Below are 18,131 nucleotides of genomic sequence, written 5' to 3' on the forward strand. Positions count from 1 at the left end.
TGGAAGGGTGGTGGAGGGAGAGAAAGGGGGCAGGGTGGTATGGAAGGGTGGTGCTGATGGAATTGGTGTGCAGGGAAAGGGGAGAGAGACATAAGGGGGAAGGATACTGGTTGCCGTACATGAAGAAGGACATGGTACTACTCGAAAGGGTCCAGAGAAGAGCAACCAAGACGGTTAAGGGGTTGGAGGAGCTGCCGTACAACAAAAGATTGGAGAAACTGGGCCTCTTCTCCCTCGAACAGAGGAGATTGAGAGGGGACATGATCGAAACATTAAGGTACTTTAGGGGATAGACTTAGTAGATAAGGACAGATTGTTCACCCTCTCCAAGGTAGGGAGAACGAGAAGGCACTCTCTAAGGTTGAAAGGGAATAGATTCCGGATGTACGTAAGGAAGTTCTTCTTCACCCAGAGAGTGGTGGAAAACTGGAACGCTCTTCCAGAGTCTGTCGTAGGGGAGAGCACCCTCCAGGAATTCAAGACAGGGTTGGACAGGTTCCTGCTGAACAAAAGTGCACTGGTAGGGCTAGTCTCAGTTAGGATACTGGCCTTTGACCTGGGGGCTGCTATGTGAGCGGATTGCTGGGCACGATAGACCACTGGTCTGACCCAGCAGCAGCAATTCTTATGATCTTATGTTGGATGGAATTGGATTGGAGGGAAAGAAAGGGGACAGATGCTGATGGAAGTGGGGGGAAGGGAGAGACAAGGGGTAAATGTTGATTGAAGAGGGGTGGATGGAGAGAGAAAGGGTAGACATTGGATGTTAGTGGACAGTGTGGTGGGGGAGCCCATGCTGGAGGGTAGTGGGGAGGGTGGGGGGGCTATGCTGGATGGAAGTGCGGATAGGAGAGATAAGGGAACCAATGTAGGAAGGAAGAGGGGAGCAGATGTTGGATGGAAGTGGACAGAGAGAGAAGAAGGTAGTGGATGGAAGGGGCAGAGAAAGAGGGCACATGATGGAAGGAGGGGATAAATAAAAGGAGGGCACATGATGGGGGGAAAAGGATTGAGTTAGTGAATCCTGGAGGGGGTGAGGGGAAGAGGTGGCAAGCTGTAGGTAGACAGTGAAAAAGGAAATTGATGACAGGGTAGTAAGAATGTACAGAAATCTAGACAGATGCAGAAAATAAATTGAAAAGGAAAATGAGGGAAAAAAAGGAAAGGGAAAGGGATTGGGGAGGAGAGGTGTGGGAAAGAGAAGGAGAGAAGAGAGATGCCAGACCAATGGGGGTGAAGGGAGAGATGGAAGGGGGAGGCATACAGTTTCTGGAAAGGGCATAGGAGAGAAGATGCCATATAGAAGGGGCAGAGAGAGCCAGACAGTGGATGGAAGGAAGAGAGTAACAAGAAGATGAGAAAAGCAGAAACCAGAGAAGACAAAGGTAGAAAAACATTTTCTATTTATTTATTTTTTGCTTTAGGAGATATGTGTCACTGTTTCTGTGGTGTTGCATTGTATGGAGAGTCCAGCTTCTTGATGGTTCAATTTAACCTTGTCTACGTATTTCTATTTTATCCCCCTTTTACAAAACTGTAGAGTGTTTTTTAGTGCCAGCCATGGTGGTAACAGCTCGGATGCTCAGAATTCTATGAGCGTCTGAGCTGTTACCACCGTGGCTAAAAACCGCACTATAGTTTTGTAAAAGGGGGAGGGGTTAGTTTGTGATTACATATTCTATACTAGGCAAAGGTGTTTTCTGTGTTCTGTGTGTTCGAAAGACATGGGTTTCTGCTAGGATTGACTGTGCAGGATTGATCTGTACTAGTCTGGCTTGTTTAGTTTTACAATGGGTTTATTGATGTACTGCTCACTGCAGTGTGTAAGATGCTGCCTTTTCCTAGGTACACTTTTGCATGATGTGGATTGTTACTAAAAATCATGTTTTTCATACAGGTGGGGGGGGGGGAGAAATGGGGGGGTGTCAAAAAATGATGGGCCCCGGGTGTCACATTTGCTAGGTATGCCACTGCTGAATGGAGAGGTGTAATCATGCCCCTATGGCTGGCTGACTATCATTCCTGACGTAGCTTAGATGAAATGATACCTCCCCTTTTTGATTAACATAGTAGATGACGGCAGATAAAGACCCGAATGGTCCATCTAGTCTTCGCAACCTGATTCAATCTATAAATTTGTTAGGTTTTTGTTTTTTTCTTCTTCTTCTCCTAGCAATTTCTGGGCAAGAATCTAAAGCTCTGCCTGTTCTTAGGTTCCAACTATTGAAGTCTCTGTCAAAGCTCACTCCAGTCCATCTACACACTCCTAGCCATTGAAGCCTTCCCCAGCCCATCCTTCCCCAAACGGCCATATAAAGACACAGACCAAGTCTGCGCAGTACTGGCCTTAGTTCTTCAATATTTACTATTATTTTCTGATTCTAGATCCAGTGTGTTCATCCCATGCTTTTTTGAACTCTGTCATTGTTTTCCTCTCCACCACCTCTCTCGGGAGCACATTCAAGGCATTCACTACCCTCTCTATAAAGAAGAATTTCCTTACATTGCTCTTGAGTCTCCCACCCCTCAACCTCAAATTATGTCCTCTGGTTTTACCATGTTCCTTTCTCTGGAAAAGATTTTGTTCTACGTTAATACCCTTCAAGTATTTGAACTTCTGAATCATATCTCCCCTGTCCCTCCATGACCAAGGTATACATATTCAGGGCTTCCAGTCTCTCCTCATATGTCTTTTGTCGCAAATCTCCTATCATTTTAGTTGCCCTCCTCTGGACTGCTTCAAGCCTTTTTGTCTCCAAAACTAAACACAATTGGGCTATGTGATCACTGCTAGTACAGAGGGAACAAAAAACCCAGTGAATGACTGTGGGGTCATTACTGATATTGCATAGAGGGGGTGGTGCCATCTTCTGGTTGGCTGTGTTATTACTGGTCACAAGGTCTTGCTTCATACTCACAGTCTCCCATTTGTTGGAGATGTCCAGATGAGTGAGGTTGGTATAAGGGTTGATACCAGAGAGCTTTATCCCATAGGTATGAGCTATCTTCTGAATCTCAACCTGGATCCCCAGGATGGCATTTTTCTCTTTATCTGCTTCAGGTAGTGTAACTTTAAATTGTTCATGAGCTGTGATCAGGCTCTGCAGGAGAATAGGATGAAAACAAAGACAAGTAACTATTTTTAAAAACTGCAGGGAACACATAGCGTATTGATCTCATTGATGCTGTATGATTTTAGTGAACATGTTGTTTGTTACCTGTTCTTAAATATCCTTGATGCTAGGTGTGTCTGCATGTAATGGAAAATTCACTGCCTGTCCCTCAGTCTCTTAAATGCTGTGTATCTCTGTATTTGTATGTGTAACCCAAAGTCAAGGCCATATCTTTGGATCTTCTTGGGTGGGTGTATGTATGTTTATGCATCACCATCCACAATTAAATCTCCTTGTTGCTGTTTATTTATTTGTATTTAGATGTGTCATTGTTCTTACCTGGATCTCTTCGATGCTGTGTACAATGAACATGTCCTGCAGATCCTCAATTGCTCCATCCATCCAGTTGTTGAAGGGAGCAGCTCTCTTTGCAAATTCGAGGTACAGTTGATCAATGGTCTCTAGGAGTTTTTCCACACGCTGAGGAAATAATATATGGTGGTGTGTTACTGCCTCAGTCCATCCATGGGCACCCTTAGCCCCTACAAGATCGCCTACTCCCATTTGTCCTCTACCCACAGTATGGCCCTTAGTTTTCTGCAGGGCCTTCATGCAACATGTCAACATTCACCAAGTTCTTACTACCATTACCTCCAGGGAATCTCTCCGTTTCTGGGTCAGGGTACCCAGGTTGTCCCATTGATCACAGATTGCCTGGCAGCGAGCATTCACAGAAGCAGCATCATGATAGTCCAACTCACTGTAACCACAAGGAACATGTCATCAGCATCAGTATTTCTACAGTATGCCGAGATAGATTTGTTTTCTATATTCTATTCTGTGAAGCCCAGCCACTGAAAGTAATCTTTTGCATTTCCAAAAGGGCAGACTGGCAGGGTTCTTCTGAAAATAATGATACCATCTGCAATGTCAAAAAGGGAAGAGGAGGACACTTTAAATCCTGGCAAAAAAAACCCACCTTGCTATTTACACAGCTGCCAGTAGACACAAGGTTTTATCTAGCACCAGAGGCAAAATCTGACACTGTGCTCCAGGTAGAAGGTTATTTCATGGAAACTGGTTATTTCATGGAAAGGTTATTTCAAGGAAACTGCTGGTTTATCTTCCACACTCTGCCCCAGGGAGAAGGCTATATGATACATTGTATAAGAAACTGTTGGTCTCCCTTAAGCATATTCCTTCACAAGGCCACCTCAAGAAGTCCTGGTGAACACTTCAGGGCTAGAAGAGCATGGTTTAGCAAGCTGAGAAAACTCCAGAGCAGAGACAAGCTAGGAGAAGCCCAAGGGGAAGAGAAGGAGCATCCAGGACTGATCCCAGGATTGTGAGGACCTTATGAGAGGTTTGCAGCTGGTATACTGCAAGGAAGAAGCTAAGTTTGTGCCTTGCCAGAGAGAGAATTGCCAGGGACTGCAAAGGACCTAAAAAGAGGTGTGCAGCATAGGAACAGGCTCTGTGGGTACTGAGTATCCCCAATATTGAGCAAACTCTTTGACTCTGTTAGGGAGAGTAATTTCCATTGGGATTATCACGCTCAACCATTTTGAAAAGTTGGTTTCTACTGTATGCAGCTTTGTCTATTTCAAGGAAGGGGAAGGGTAAGATAAAAAGGTTCTACACTTCTCCCTCCGTATTTGCGGTGGATGCGTTCCGGATGTAGGCGCGAATACGGAAAAAACGCGAATAACTTTTCAATATGTTATTCGCGGTTTTAGGGATCTGCCACCATTTTTACCAAAGAAACTGCGAATAACCAGCAATTTCAGGGCAAGCAAGCAATTTGTCAGAAGAACTCTCACTACCATCCTCTCCCCCAACTCATGAAAGCCAAATGGGTCGGACATTTGCATCCTCAGAACCCCCAGCCCGCTGTTACTGAACTGGTACCAGTATAACACTGGGGAGGGGGGGTGAAACCCCACAGCTGCTCGCCAGAAAAGGGGGTGGGGGGAGGGGAAAGTGGGACTGAGATGCGGCCAATATCAGGCTGAACTGACTTATGCAAATCCTGCAGGAGCGTCAGCACTGCAGCCGCCAGCAGGTGGGCACTGAACATAGGGGAGGGAAGTTGGTGCTCTTTTGCTGTTCTTGTTATTCTCTTTGTTGTTCGGCTCTTTGGCAAATAAAAGTGGTAAGAGAGGGCACGAGAGAGGGGCGGAGGGGAGGAAGGGGTAAAAAAACAACAACCAACCAATACAAAATAAACCCCAAACCAAACAATTAGTAAGCGAGAAAGAGGCGGCTAAAGTGCAAGCCCGTCGCCACTGGCTCCCGCCCTATTCAGCCGGACTTCACGACTGACAGACATTATCACCAATAGATATTGAGAGAGGCATGAATGGCGTTACCCTACAGCGAATAGAAATTTAGAGGGGGCGGCAAGCAACCAGCGATTTCAGGGTACTGTACAGAACATTAAACGTAAAAAAATTTGAGTGATGACATTTTTGGGGGGCGGTGACAGTGGCCAAAAAAATTGTGAATAATCGAAACCGCAGATACCGAAACCGCGAATACAGAGGGAGAAGTGTACCTTGCTACAGTTAAAGTTAGTAGGTACCTTGTTTCTAACTATACTGTATACTCATTTGTTGTGCTGACAGGAGACCAGACCCCCTCCCTCTGTTTGATGGTTAACTGTAAGCTGGAAAAGCCTGTGAGAAAGAACAGTTTGACCTCCGAGTACACAATCACTTTTTTTGTTTGCCTCTGAACAGTTTGGATGTATGTTAAAAGCCCAGGCCTCAAATGCTCATACATGTTACCACAGACTGACAGTTTGTTTAATCTGGGTAGCACTGGAAAGGGAGGGAAAGACCTGCATAGTTAACCCAACCAAGTTAGGACAGATCAAAAACTGTACTAAATAAGCCAGTTAGCTATGTAGGTCCCAGCACTATTAGCTGGGACCTGCAAAACTTAAAAAATAAAATAAAGTCCTGCGATCCTCCTCCCATCCCCCGATGCAGCCCCCTCCTACCTTTTCCCTCCCCCAGCCCATGAGAATCATAATCTCCCTCCTACCCCTTCAACTCCGCAACCTCTCACGAGCTGCCCCAAGAGGTTATGGCAACCATTTTCTTTATAGCATAAATCCAATATCCAATTCCATGCTTCCAACCTTTAAAGTATTCTTTCTATATTACACCTTTAGATCCTTATCTGGTGTTGCTACTTCTGTTTTAGCCATAGACCTCAGAAACACCCCTCCTCCGTCCCATACAGGCTATGTTCTCATAACGGGGAGATTCATGTGTAACCTCCTCATCGGTCAAGGCTTAGATTTTAATAGCTAATGCTCAGTACTTTTATGTTTTTTTAAACCCCTTTTATAACTTTTAAAACGACTAATGAAGTATGTGTACTTATCTTCAAAAGTGTTGCTGTACTAGGCTGGTGGACCCGACATGTTTTGCTGCCGCTTCGTCAGGGATCCACACATGCTGTTAACCACCATCCCGCATAGACTCTTCAAATACAAGATCATGCTACATGGTGATAATTCCAGGAATAAGACTTTAAATAGTGCCTTATAAGGTTGTTTAACACAGAACCATTTTCTTTAGGCAGTCACAAGGGGCAGTTGCAAGTAGGCTTCATTTCTGTCCCCTTTGCTCCCATTTGATCACTAGGAATGAAAAAGTTGGCCTGGGGGGCTCAATCTGGACGAAGGAGTTAGGGGAAACATTCCAGGATGGGAGGAAGAGGGGGGTTGTTGCTCTTGTGATCAAGTGTGTGGCACAGTGGTTAGAACTACAGCCTCAGCACCCTGAGGTTGTGGGTTCAAAACCCATGCTGCTCCTTGTGACCCTGGGCAAGTCCCTTAATCCCCAATTGCCCCAGGTACATTAGGAAGAGTGTGAGCCCACTGGGACAGATAGGGAAATATGCTTGAGTACCTGAATATAAACCACTTAAGACTATAAGTGGTATATAAATACTATTAATAAATAAATAAATAAATAAATCTGGAGGGAGGGAGCTGTATTGGGGTGGTGAGAAAAGGATTATGAAACTTAAAAAATATATATTATGCTGGTCCCAACCAGTATTCATCTGGGAACTGCATAACTGTCTTATGCAGGCCCTGGTTGAATACTGGTATGGACCCTCATAAGCTCCTGTGTCTAGCTGCGGGTGAATTAGCCATGCAGCATAAGTTCTTACTTGAGCTCCTGTGCTATGGCAGCAATCTGTTCCACACGGTCCTGGTGGGCAGCCAGGTCACTCTCAAATGCCTCATGTTTGCGCATCAGGGCCCGAATCTCCATTAGCGAGGCTGACTCATAGTCCTTCATGCTTAGCAATTCCTCTTTACCTACAGAGAAAAAAAGAAGGCCTGAATAGTAGGGAAGAACCCTGATTGTGCATATGCTGGGAGATTCCTACCTGTAAAAGATCCTATAGACCAGTGGTTCCCAAACCTGTCCTGGAGGACCACCAGGCCAATCGAGTTTTCAGGCTAGCTCTAATGAATATGCATGGAGCAGATTTGCATGGCTGTCACTTCCATTATATGCAAATCTCTCTCATGCATATTCATTAGGGCTAGCCTGAAAACCCGATCGGCCTGGTGGTCCTCCAGGACAGGGTTGGGAACCACTGCTATAGACTGCACACATGGGATAATTCTGGCCTTCAGTTATAAAATTACTCCCCAAGCATAGCACATGTATTCTTGTACAAAAGTACACCTGCTTCAAGGCAGGTAGAAAGATTTGTTTACTCTATGCATGTGTATAGAAATGTATTTTGTTTATTTCTTATCCAGTATTTGATATACCATCATTCAATATATGGTGGTTTAGAATGGAAGATTAGGTTTCTACATTCAATAATCTTCTTTCTGTTAGTCCATGTAGGATTCCATACAATAGGTGTTCAATCTCAACCTGCAATCTGGGAGTTGCAGAAATCCACCACTTCTGAGCACATGCTCCTCCCCCATAGACTGAGAGCTAGAAACATATCCAGTTAAGTCCCAAAGCCAAGTAACATAACTGAACAAATCCATGGCAAGGGGGGAAGATCCTCAGCAGCACAAACAAATTCTGGACTGGCCTGCTCAGCAAAACATGAAACAAGTAATAAACATGCACAAAGACAATCCAGCCAAACATTGAGGAACAATGTAGAACTAACCTGCTGCGTGCAAAGAGCACCCACATGAGAGAGCCTTCAGTAAAGCAAACTTACAGACGGGGAACACTGCTCACAGAACCGATCAACTGGCTGGAAAGACTTGAAGCCTGCAACTACAATCAAGGCAGAAAGAAGCAGGCTATTCAACAATTGAGGGTGGGTCATATGGAATCCTACAGGGACTCACAGAAACAAGATTATCGAAGGTAGAAATCTAATCTTCCATTCTGTTACATCCTTCCATATGCTAGGTGACGTATCAAAGCAAGATAACAGCTAGGGAAGGATAGAAGAGCCTGTCCTCAACACCGAGGTCCCAAAAGCGGCATCAGAATGAGAGCACTGAAGATCGCTCTGTGTTCCAACAGATTGATATGACACGGACGATCTATTCTGGACCAGTGGCCTTGAATACAGAGACTGTCGATGTGAGCCCCCCAAGCATAGGTCGAAGAATCTGTCATGAGGACCTTCTGATGAGGTGGCGTCTGAAACAGTAAATCTCTGGAGAGATTGGAAGAGAGCATCCACCAGTGGAGAGACTGTTTCAACGAAGGAGTGACTGTAATGTGTTGAGATAGTGGATCGCAAGCCTGCGTCCACTGAGATGCCAGGGTCCACTGAGGAATTCTGAGGTGAAGTCTGGCAAAAGGAGTCACGTGTACTGTGGATGTCATGTGACCTAGTAGTACCATCATGTGTCTTGCTGAGAGTGAACAGCAGTGATAGAGCTGAATAAGAGCATCCAGACGTTGTTGAGGAAGGAATGCTCTGAGCTGGATAGTGTCCAGAACAGCGCCGATGAATTGGATATTCTGAGAGGTCTGGAGTTCAGATTTGGGAAAGTTGATTTTGAATCCCAAGTTTTGTAGGAACCACATAGTCCATTGGGTCCCTACAATAACCCCCTGAGATGTTGAATCTTTGATGAGCCAGTCGTCTAGGTAGGGAAACACCTGAAGACCATGGTTCCTTAGAGCTGCTGCTACCACTACGAGGCACTTGGTGAACACTCTGGGAGACGATGCCAGGCCAAAGGGTAGCACTCTGTATTGAAAATGCAGATTACCCACCCAAAATCTGAGGTACTGACGGGAGGCCGGATGAATGGGGATGTGAGTGTAAGCCTCTTTGAGATCTAGAGAACATAACCAATCGTTCTGATCTAGAAGGGGATAAAGGGATGCCAGGGACAGCAAGCAAAATTTTTCCTTGACTAAAAATTTGTTGAGAGCCCTGAGATCCAGAATGGGCTGCAGATTGCCCGTCTTCTTCGGAACTAGGAAGTAACAGGAGTAAAAACCCCTGCTCTGCTGTTCCAATGGAACTTCCTCGATGGCACGGAGATGAAGAAGAAGGGTGGTCTGGGATGGATTGGAAGGATACTCTCTTGGAGGAAGCTCTGGTGGAATCTGAGAGAAATGAAGAGAGTATTCTTCCCTGATTATCGACAACACCCAGAGATCAGATGTAATGGTCTCCCATCGATGGTAAAAATGATGGAGACGACTTCCTATGAGGGGAAGGGAGGACAGAGGCAGAACGATGGAGATTATGCTCTGTGTGAGACAGTCAAAAAGGCTGAGCAGCCTTAGGTGCAGCAGAAGGTTGAGGTTTCTGTTGCTTCTGCTGTTGTTGTTTCTTGGCGGGTGCTCGAGTATAAGGAGCCGCCCTTGGAGGATAACGCCTCTGGAAAGTTGGAAGAGGTCGAGAAGGCTTTGCAGGAGCTGGCTTAGGCTTTGGTCTGACGATGGAAGCAAAAGATTTTTCATGTTCAGACAATTTCTTGGTGGCAGCCTCTATAGATTCATCAAAGAGGTCATTGCCCTCACAAGTGATATTAGCCAGATGGTCCTGAAGATTGGAATCCATATCGATAATGCAAAGCCAGGCCAGGCGGCGCATCGCTACCGAGAATGCAGTGACCCTGGAGGAAAGTTCAAAAGCATCATAAGATGACTGAAGGAGATGCAACCTGAATTGTGCCAAGGTAGCACCAAGCTCCAAAAACTCCACATGTCTATGTTCATCCAAGTTCTTCATGAAACTTGGAAGATGGTCAATCAAAATAAGTCGTGAAGATGAAATTGTAATTTAGGACTCTAGAGGCCATCAAGGAATTCTGGTAAAGGCGACGGCCAAACTTGTCCATGGTCTTGCCCTCTCTTCCAGGAGGTACAGTGGCATAGACTCTGGAAGGATGGGTCCTCTTTAATGAAGATTCCACAAGAAGGAATTGATGAGATAACTGAATTTTCAAATCCCTTGCAATGTAGTGTTCTATACCTCGACTCCAATTTACCTGGAACAGCAGGTATAGCATAAGGAGTCTCTAAATTTCTTTTGAAAGTTTGAGACAAAAACCTATTAAGAGGAAGCTTGAGGGACTCCATAAGAGGCTGAGGCAGATGCATTTCCTCTAAATACTCCTTAGAATATTTAGAACCAGCATCCAATTTAATTTATATGTCGTCAGCCATAAGACAAAGAAAGGAGCAAAAAGATAATTGATCTGCTAGAGCCTGGCCTTGAGCAGGACTCGATGACCTCGAAGTGCCTCGAGTGGAGAAGCAAGGCGAAGCCACTCTAGAGTACTGGTAACCCAAAGAATGCACAGAATTGGAGGAGGTATTGGAATCAGCTGAGTCCTCAGGGTCTGGAATCGGAGACCTCGGTCGAGGAGTTGGAAGCCTCTAAGAGCTGGAACGTCTGGAACTGAGGCCTGGACGAGGAAGGCTTTTCTGCGGAAGAAGACCTGCGCCTCGATGGATGCCTCAATGAGGGCCTCGATCTATGATGAGAGTGCTGCCTGGAAGTAGGTCTCGGTCGAGATCGAGGTCACCCTATGCCTGGAGACGGGCAATGCCACTGGTGAATGAATAGGGCTAGAAGCTGTAGATCGAAACCCCATAGACTATGTGGTTTGGATCGAGGAATCTTGAAGCACTCCCAAAGACTCGGCTCCTTGCATAGAATGTGTAGATTCCAGACCAGACACTCGTAAAGACGACTCCTTGCATAGAGTGTGTAGAGACAGCTCGAGGCACGTGGGAGACTGCTGATTGCCCAGGCTGGACTGCAGGAAACAGAGTCGAGACAGGCATGTATTTGATCAGTAACTGAACAAATTGCTGCTCTAATATGGTCTAGAGAGAAGCCTGCAATTGTGAATCCGAGTCTGAAACTGGACCACTTGCTGAGGCTCCAAGGTGGCAGTAGAAGCATGCTTTGGCTTGGACTAATAATTGGATAACTTGAGGACCACCGCAGGAACCTTCTGCTTAGGTATCTGACCTGAGGGAAGCTAAGGGGAAGATAAAGCAGGTGTACTCAAGGTCAAAGACGATCCAAACGAGAAAGGTCTGATGAGACTCGAAGTCAGAGTCGTCAAAGCAGGAGGACCCCAGGCTGAAGTCTGGACCGAGTCAAGAGCCAAAGTCGAGGGTGTAGCCGACAAGTGCATCCTGAACAGCTCTTCCACTTGAACTTGACGGCATTTAAGGGCTCAAGGTTGAAGAGTAGCACAGTGCGGGCACAACTTCAGACTATGGTCAGGACCGAGACACTTAAGACACCAGCGGTGTAGGTCCGTGAGGGAAATCGCACTCTGGCACTGGCTAAACTTCTTGAAGCCCGTTACTGGCCAGGACATAGAAGAGAAAATAGCCGCTGCAAAGTCGAAGTCCGCAGGCTGTGAACAAGCGATCTGCCCCGCCAGTCAGTCGACGAAAAGTAAGTTTTTTTTAAAAAACAGAAAATAAAGAAATAAACACAGCAATTCGCAAAAGAAGTAAGACAAACCGCGGTGAAGAGAAGGTACGAAGTAATGAAGTTTCACGAAGAGCGCCAAAGACAGACTTCTCGGCTCCGCAGAAAAGTGAGGAGACTCGCCCTGTGCTGGGCGGGAAGGCACTCGCGCATGCATGGTGCGGCATACTCAAAACTTCTACGTTTCTACAAGCTAGTCTGCTTGTGAGGCTGTCAGCATCCAGACTCTGTGGATGACATCATCCACATGTAAGAATAGGCTTCCTGCTTGTCCTGGGATAATGTTACTTACAATTTGGCAATCATTTTTAAATACATTGACTCCCACTGCTCACAATTGTGTTTTATTAGGAAAACCTTAAGTAGTTTGTTTTGGGGTTGTTTTTTTTGCAGTCCTGAGAAGGGAAAAGGTTAAAAGAAATTAGTCATATAATTAGTTAATATTTAAAATACATCTGCTTTGATTATTAGATAAGGGGTTAGATGGGTGAGGAATGTGGATTGGTAGGGTAGATTTGGAGATTGAGTCTAATATTTGATGTTTGCAATGATATTCTTTCTGTATTGCTAGATTTTGTATATGCTGTTATAGGTGTTGAATGGGGGATTAGGTGGGTGGGGGGAGTGGGTTGATATGATGGGATTGATGATTGTTATTGAAATTTGATTGAGCTTAATATTTGATATTTACAATGCTATTCTTTTTGTATTGTTAGTTCTTATGTATGCTCAATAAAAATGATTTAAACAAAAAAGCTTTGAGATTCATGAAAGGGAAGAAATAATTTTTTAAAGAGTAATAAAGAATGTCTGAAATGTGTGGTGAAGGAAAAAAGATTATCAAATTATGCTCCCAGGGAACAAAGGACATATTTCTACAGAATCCCTGACCCAGCAATGATGGATTCATAAGTTGGAGGCAGATGATCCCTAGTGAACCATATAGCCTCAGAAATTTTAGGATATTAGCTTCAGTTTTTACAATGCAAGCCAAGCAGCAACAAGTGAAACCTAGTGGCCCCCTTATGCTGAAAAACCAGCTAAAAGGAATTAAATATCATCTGCATAAATAAAAGTGCTTATGCTCAAATCCTGGATAAGAGTAGCCAAAGCCACCAAAATGTTAAACAAGTTTGGTGCTAAGACTGAACCCCGAGGAACACCACAAAATAACTGGAGAAGGGTGGATTTGGTCCCTCTCCACAAAAGTGGAAGTAAGAAGTAGAGAACTTCAGACTGGTAAATCTGACTTCTGAGGTAAGTAAATTCATGTAAATGTTTTAAAACAGAGAATAGTGACGTTTCTGGAATCCAGTGAATTACAGGACCCGAGGCAACATGGATTCACTAAAGGAAGGTCTTGTAAGACAAATCTGATCAATTTCTTTGATTGGGTGACCAAAGAATTGGATAGAGGGAGTGCGCTAAATGGTGTATTTAGATTTTAGCAAAGCCTTTGAGAGTGTTCCACACAGGCATCTAATAAATAATCTGAGTCTCCTCGGTACTGGCTCCAGAATAACGGACTTGGTGAGGGTAGTGGTCAATTGAGATCGCTCTTAGGAAAGGGATATTACCATGGTGTACCTCAAGTTTCGGTTCTTGGGCCTCTTTAACATTTTTGTAAGCGATGTTGCTGAAAGGCTGTCAGGTAAGACTTGCATCTTTACAGGTGATATCAAAATCTGCAATAGAGTAGACACTCCTGATAGTGTGAATAACATGAGGAAGTACCTAGCGAAGCTAGAAGAATGGTCTGAAATCTGACAGCTAAGATATAACGCTAAGAAATGCAAGGTCATGCATTTGGACTGCAAAAATCTGAGGAAACGGTTCAGTTTAAGAGGTGAAGAAATTTAGTGCACGGAAGAGGAGTGAGGACTTGGGTGTGATAGTATGTGATGATCTTAAGGTATCCAACTAGGTTGAAAAGGTGGTGGTGAAAGCTACAAGGATGCTAGGGTGCAAAGGGAGACGTATGGCCTGTAGGAAAAAGGAGATATGATGCCCTTGTACAAGACACTGGTGAGATCTCATTTAGAATATTGCATACAATTCTGGAGACTGCACCTTCAAAAAGATATAAACAGGATGAATCGGTCCAGAGAAAGGCTACCAAAATGGTTGGTGGTCTTCGTCATAAGGTGTATGGGGACAGACTTAAAGATCTCAATATGTATACTTTGGAGGAGAGGGGAGATATGATAGAGACGTTTAAATACCTACATGGCATAAATGTGCATGAGACTAGTCTCTTTAATTTGAAAAGAAGCCCCGGAATGAGAAGGCATAGGATAAAGTTAAGATGTGATAGGCTTAGGAGTAATCCAAGGAAATACTTTTTTACAGAAAGGGTGGTAGATGCGTGGAATAGTCTCCTGGTAAGGGTGGTGGAGACAAAGACTGTTTCTGAATTCAAGGATGCGTGGGATAGGCACATGGGATCTCTTTGGGAGAGGAGGAAATAGTGGATGTTGCGGATGGGCAGACTGGATGGGCCATTTGGCCTTTATCTGCCATCATGTTTCTAATGGAAAGGCCACAGAGCAGTCCTTAACAGTCAGGAAAGAAGAGCTGTGAAAGTTAGGAGTAAAATTAGTTCAGAACGAAGACAGTTATTCCAATATCTCCTAGTTTTATAATTATAAATGATCTACACTATCAGAAGCAGTGCTAAGATTGAGTTGGATCAAAAGGTTGGCTATTCCTGTATCCATATGACTATTGAGTATAACATAGGAGCCAACTTTTTAAAATAATTAGGGGTGTTCAATTCAGTATGCATTACCATGTCCAAAAAAGATAAACAAAGTATGATGGGTCATGAAGATAAATAAATCACTGGCTAGACCACAGTTCTTCAACCGCCGGTCCGCGGACCGGTGCCGGTCCGCAGAAAATTCCTGCCGGTCCACGCAGGACCAGCGAGATGGACGCCGTTAAATTTCCTGCCCCGGTGGTGTTCGTGGAAATCTTCTGTTCCTCCCAGCCTCGGGCGATCAAGACAGGCTGCCGACGTCGGCCATTCCCTCTGTGAGTTTCGCCTATGCGGAAACAGGAAGTTGAAACAAAATAGGCGGGACTCAGAGAGGAAAGATCCCGATGTCGGCAGCCTGTCTTGATCGCTGCTCCTGCCGAGTCACCAAAGAGGGCCGCGGGGAAAGTGCAGGCAGAGAGGAGATGGTCAGCGTGCGCGGGGAGTTCAGCGTGTCGATTGGGGCCATCAGCAGCATTTGTGCTGAGAGTCTGCCCACGTGCAGGATGCGGCGGGTAGGGGCCTCCGGCTCGTCTTGGGCGGCATGGCCTGCGGTGCAAAGCTGTTTTTGCCGGCTTGGGGAGGGGGGTCGCGAATGTGCAGGACACAGCAGGAGTAAGATCATGGGGAGCCTTCAACAGTGGCTGTCTCCTCTCCTAGCAGCTCTGTACTTACCAGGGCAGTGATTCACTTTGGCAACTTCCCCTTTCCTCAGAGGCAGCAACGGACCCAAGGCTGCCTAAGTAAATCACTGCTGCAGGCAAGTACTGAGAGCTGCTGGAAGGAGAGGAAGCCACTGTTTGAGGCTGGGAAGCTGCTGGATAAAGGGAGAGCTGCTACTGGACCTGGAGGGAGGTAGAAGGAGAGATGCTACTGGGAGGGGAGGAGGGAAAGGGATAGGAAGAGAGTTAATGTTGGATAGGGGGAAGGGAGAAGGGAAAAAGGAAAGAAACAGCTGGCAGGGAGATTACAGGAGGGGGAAGGGGGTCAGGGTGGAATGGAAGATCAGATGAGGGAAAGGGGAGAGACAGAGGAATGAGAAAGTAGAGAGATATTGATGCTGGAAAGGGGGTCAGCAGAGAAATGAGAGAGGGATAAAGATGCTAGATCTGGTGTAGGAGAGATAAAAATGAAGAAAGCAGTGAAGCTGGAATGAATGATGTAAAAAGGAGAGAGGAGGCACAGGCTGGATGGAAAGGGGAGAGGGGCATAGAAAGAAGTCAGATACATATGGAAGGGGGAGAGGCCAGACAGTGGATGGAACGGGCAGACGCTGGAAGGAAGAGTGGAAAGATGAAAGCAGAGATCACAAAAGGTAGAAAAAATAATTTTATTTCTATTTTATCATTACAATATATCAGATTTGAAATATATATCCTGCTAGAGACATAACTGGGGACTGCAAAGCCTAACACTATTCCTATCATGTGTGACTGCAGTATTCTGTTAGCATGATATTTCTGTGCAGCATTTTGTAATCATTTGGCTTGTTCAGTTTTCTTGATAGTAGAGGGGATATATGTGAAGGGTAGGGGAGACAGGGGTTTTGTTGGTCCTTGCTCTGAATATTTATATTTATAAAATGACAATTGTACAAAATATTGTTTCTTTTTATACTTTAATAAAATACGTTCAATATAAAATCATAACTGAGGCTTGTGCAGATGGGATCAGATGGTTTGTGGGGACCGAGCTTGCGGAGACGGGGCGAAAATGTGTTTTTTTATTTCACTCTTAGTAGTTTGCCGGTCCACAAAATAATTATTTTATTTCTGCTGGTCCACGGGTGTAAAAAGGTTGAAGAACACTAGGCTAGACTGTATTTAAGTGTAGAGTACAGCAGATAGTGTACACATTGGGAGGACCAAAAGAAGAGCTAGAGAAGCTTCCTCTTCCTCCCCAAACCAAATTAATTTCCACCAATTTATCTTTACCTCATTATTCTTCACTTCCTTACCTCCACAGACCATCTGCACACACACACACACACACACACACACTCTCTCCACCCTTTTCAGATAATCCTGTGCCATCCATACTACCCACAGTCTTCTGTCACATACTACCGTGTCAGTCCTTAGCAGTCTCTCTTCCTTATCCAGCCTTATCCACACCAAACACTCTCTTTTCCCATGACCATGCTCACTTCTTTCTTACTCTCCCTTCTTCTCAAGAGTCTGAGTCAACATTGAATTCCAGGTGACTGCTTTATGGTCAAAAGGACTTGTAAGAAGGAGAGGTTATCAGGAAAAGGAGGACTTTCACAGGCAAAACCTTGAAGATCCACTGAGTTTCTCACCAGGAAGTTAGGGGGGAAGTAAAGGCATGAGTAGTTTGGAGCAAGCTATGCTCAAACTTTACCAGGTAATAAGTCCAGAGCAGTGGAACAATCAAACGAGAAGGTGTGCAAACAATGGCCACCCTTGTGTGTGAGAAAAGATAATAGAATAATAAGTCTTAAAAAGAGCAAGATTACAAAGGAAATTCTATTCTAAACATGATGAATTATCTGCATTAGGTTCCATGCAGCAGAAAATAAACAGGGAGCTTAGGAACCAGCTCTGTGGGTGCTGTGGGTGATTAAGCACCCCCAATACTCAAACCACACCCCTAAAAACATTTGTACATAAAAATATGTGTTTTCTATTATATACATGCTTATAAAATTACACAGAAGAATACCTATGTATAACAACCATTTTATACCTGCAAAGCATGATTTACTCATAGGAAATACAGTACTTTAAAAAATTTCCCTCATGGTGATTAAACAAACTGCTTCGTAGAGCCTGGAAAATTACAGTACTAGACTTCCGATTCAACATTTTCAAGACTTTCCAGTAGCAAATTAACATATAATATTGACTTAAAGCATTTCACTTTACATGATGTTTGAAACACCTTCATATAGTATGATAATGATGACAATGCCATGGTTTGGACTGGAACTTAAGAAAACAGGTCAGAGCGCTTTACAATAGTGTTTGAAATCCAACATGCAGACATCCTGCGCACGACTGTCTGGGTGGGTTTATCCGTGTGCAATTGTCTCGCTCGCTTTTGACTGGATATGTACTTTAGTTAGAAATGTTGGTGCTCCCATTGGGGGGGAGGGGTATGTGTGTGTGTGGGGGGGGGAAATACTCATTACAGAGGGAACAGCTTTTTTCCCTGTTTATTTAGGGAAAAATTACTGCTTCCTCTGTAATGGGGGTTACCCCCAACCCACCCCCAATGGGAGCGGAAACATTTCTAAGTGGGGGGGGGTGTTCCCCCCCTTGTAGCACTTTAAAGGAGAAATTAGGTTCTTACCTGCTAATTTACTTTCTTTT

At 44.7% G+C, this 18,131-nt stretch overlaps 1 protein-coding gene across 1 annotated transcript in view; it reads right to left on the reverse strand.

Annotated features, from left to right (window-relative positions):
- ACTN3 (actinin alpha 3) overlaps positions 1-18,131 on the reverse strand; it is a 165,500-nt gene that overhangs the window by 35,451 nt on the left and 111,918 nt on the right. The window contains exons 12-15 of the mRNA XM_033954112.1: positions 7,302-7,452; positions 3,765-3,873; positions 3,453-3,593; positions 2,919-3,101 (exon numbers count right to left, since the gene is read on the reverse strand). Of these exons, the coding sequence (XP_033810003.1) occupies positions 2,919-3,101; positions 3,453-3,593; positions 3,765-3,873; positions 7,302-7,452 (584 nt within the window). The remainder of the gene's footprint in view (positions 1-2,918; positions 3,102-3,452; positions 3,594-3,764; positions 3,874-7,301; positions 7,453-18,131) is intronic.

The sequence above is a fragment of the Geotrypetes seraphini genome, chromosome 8 (genome assembly GCF_902459505.1).
Source record: "Geotrypetes seraphini chromosome 8, aGeoSer1.1, whole genome shotgun sequence".
Taxonomy (NCBI): domain Eukaryota; kingdom Metazoa; phylum Chordata; class Amphibia; order Gymnophiona; family Dermophiidae; genus Geotrypetes; species Geotrypetes seraphini.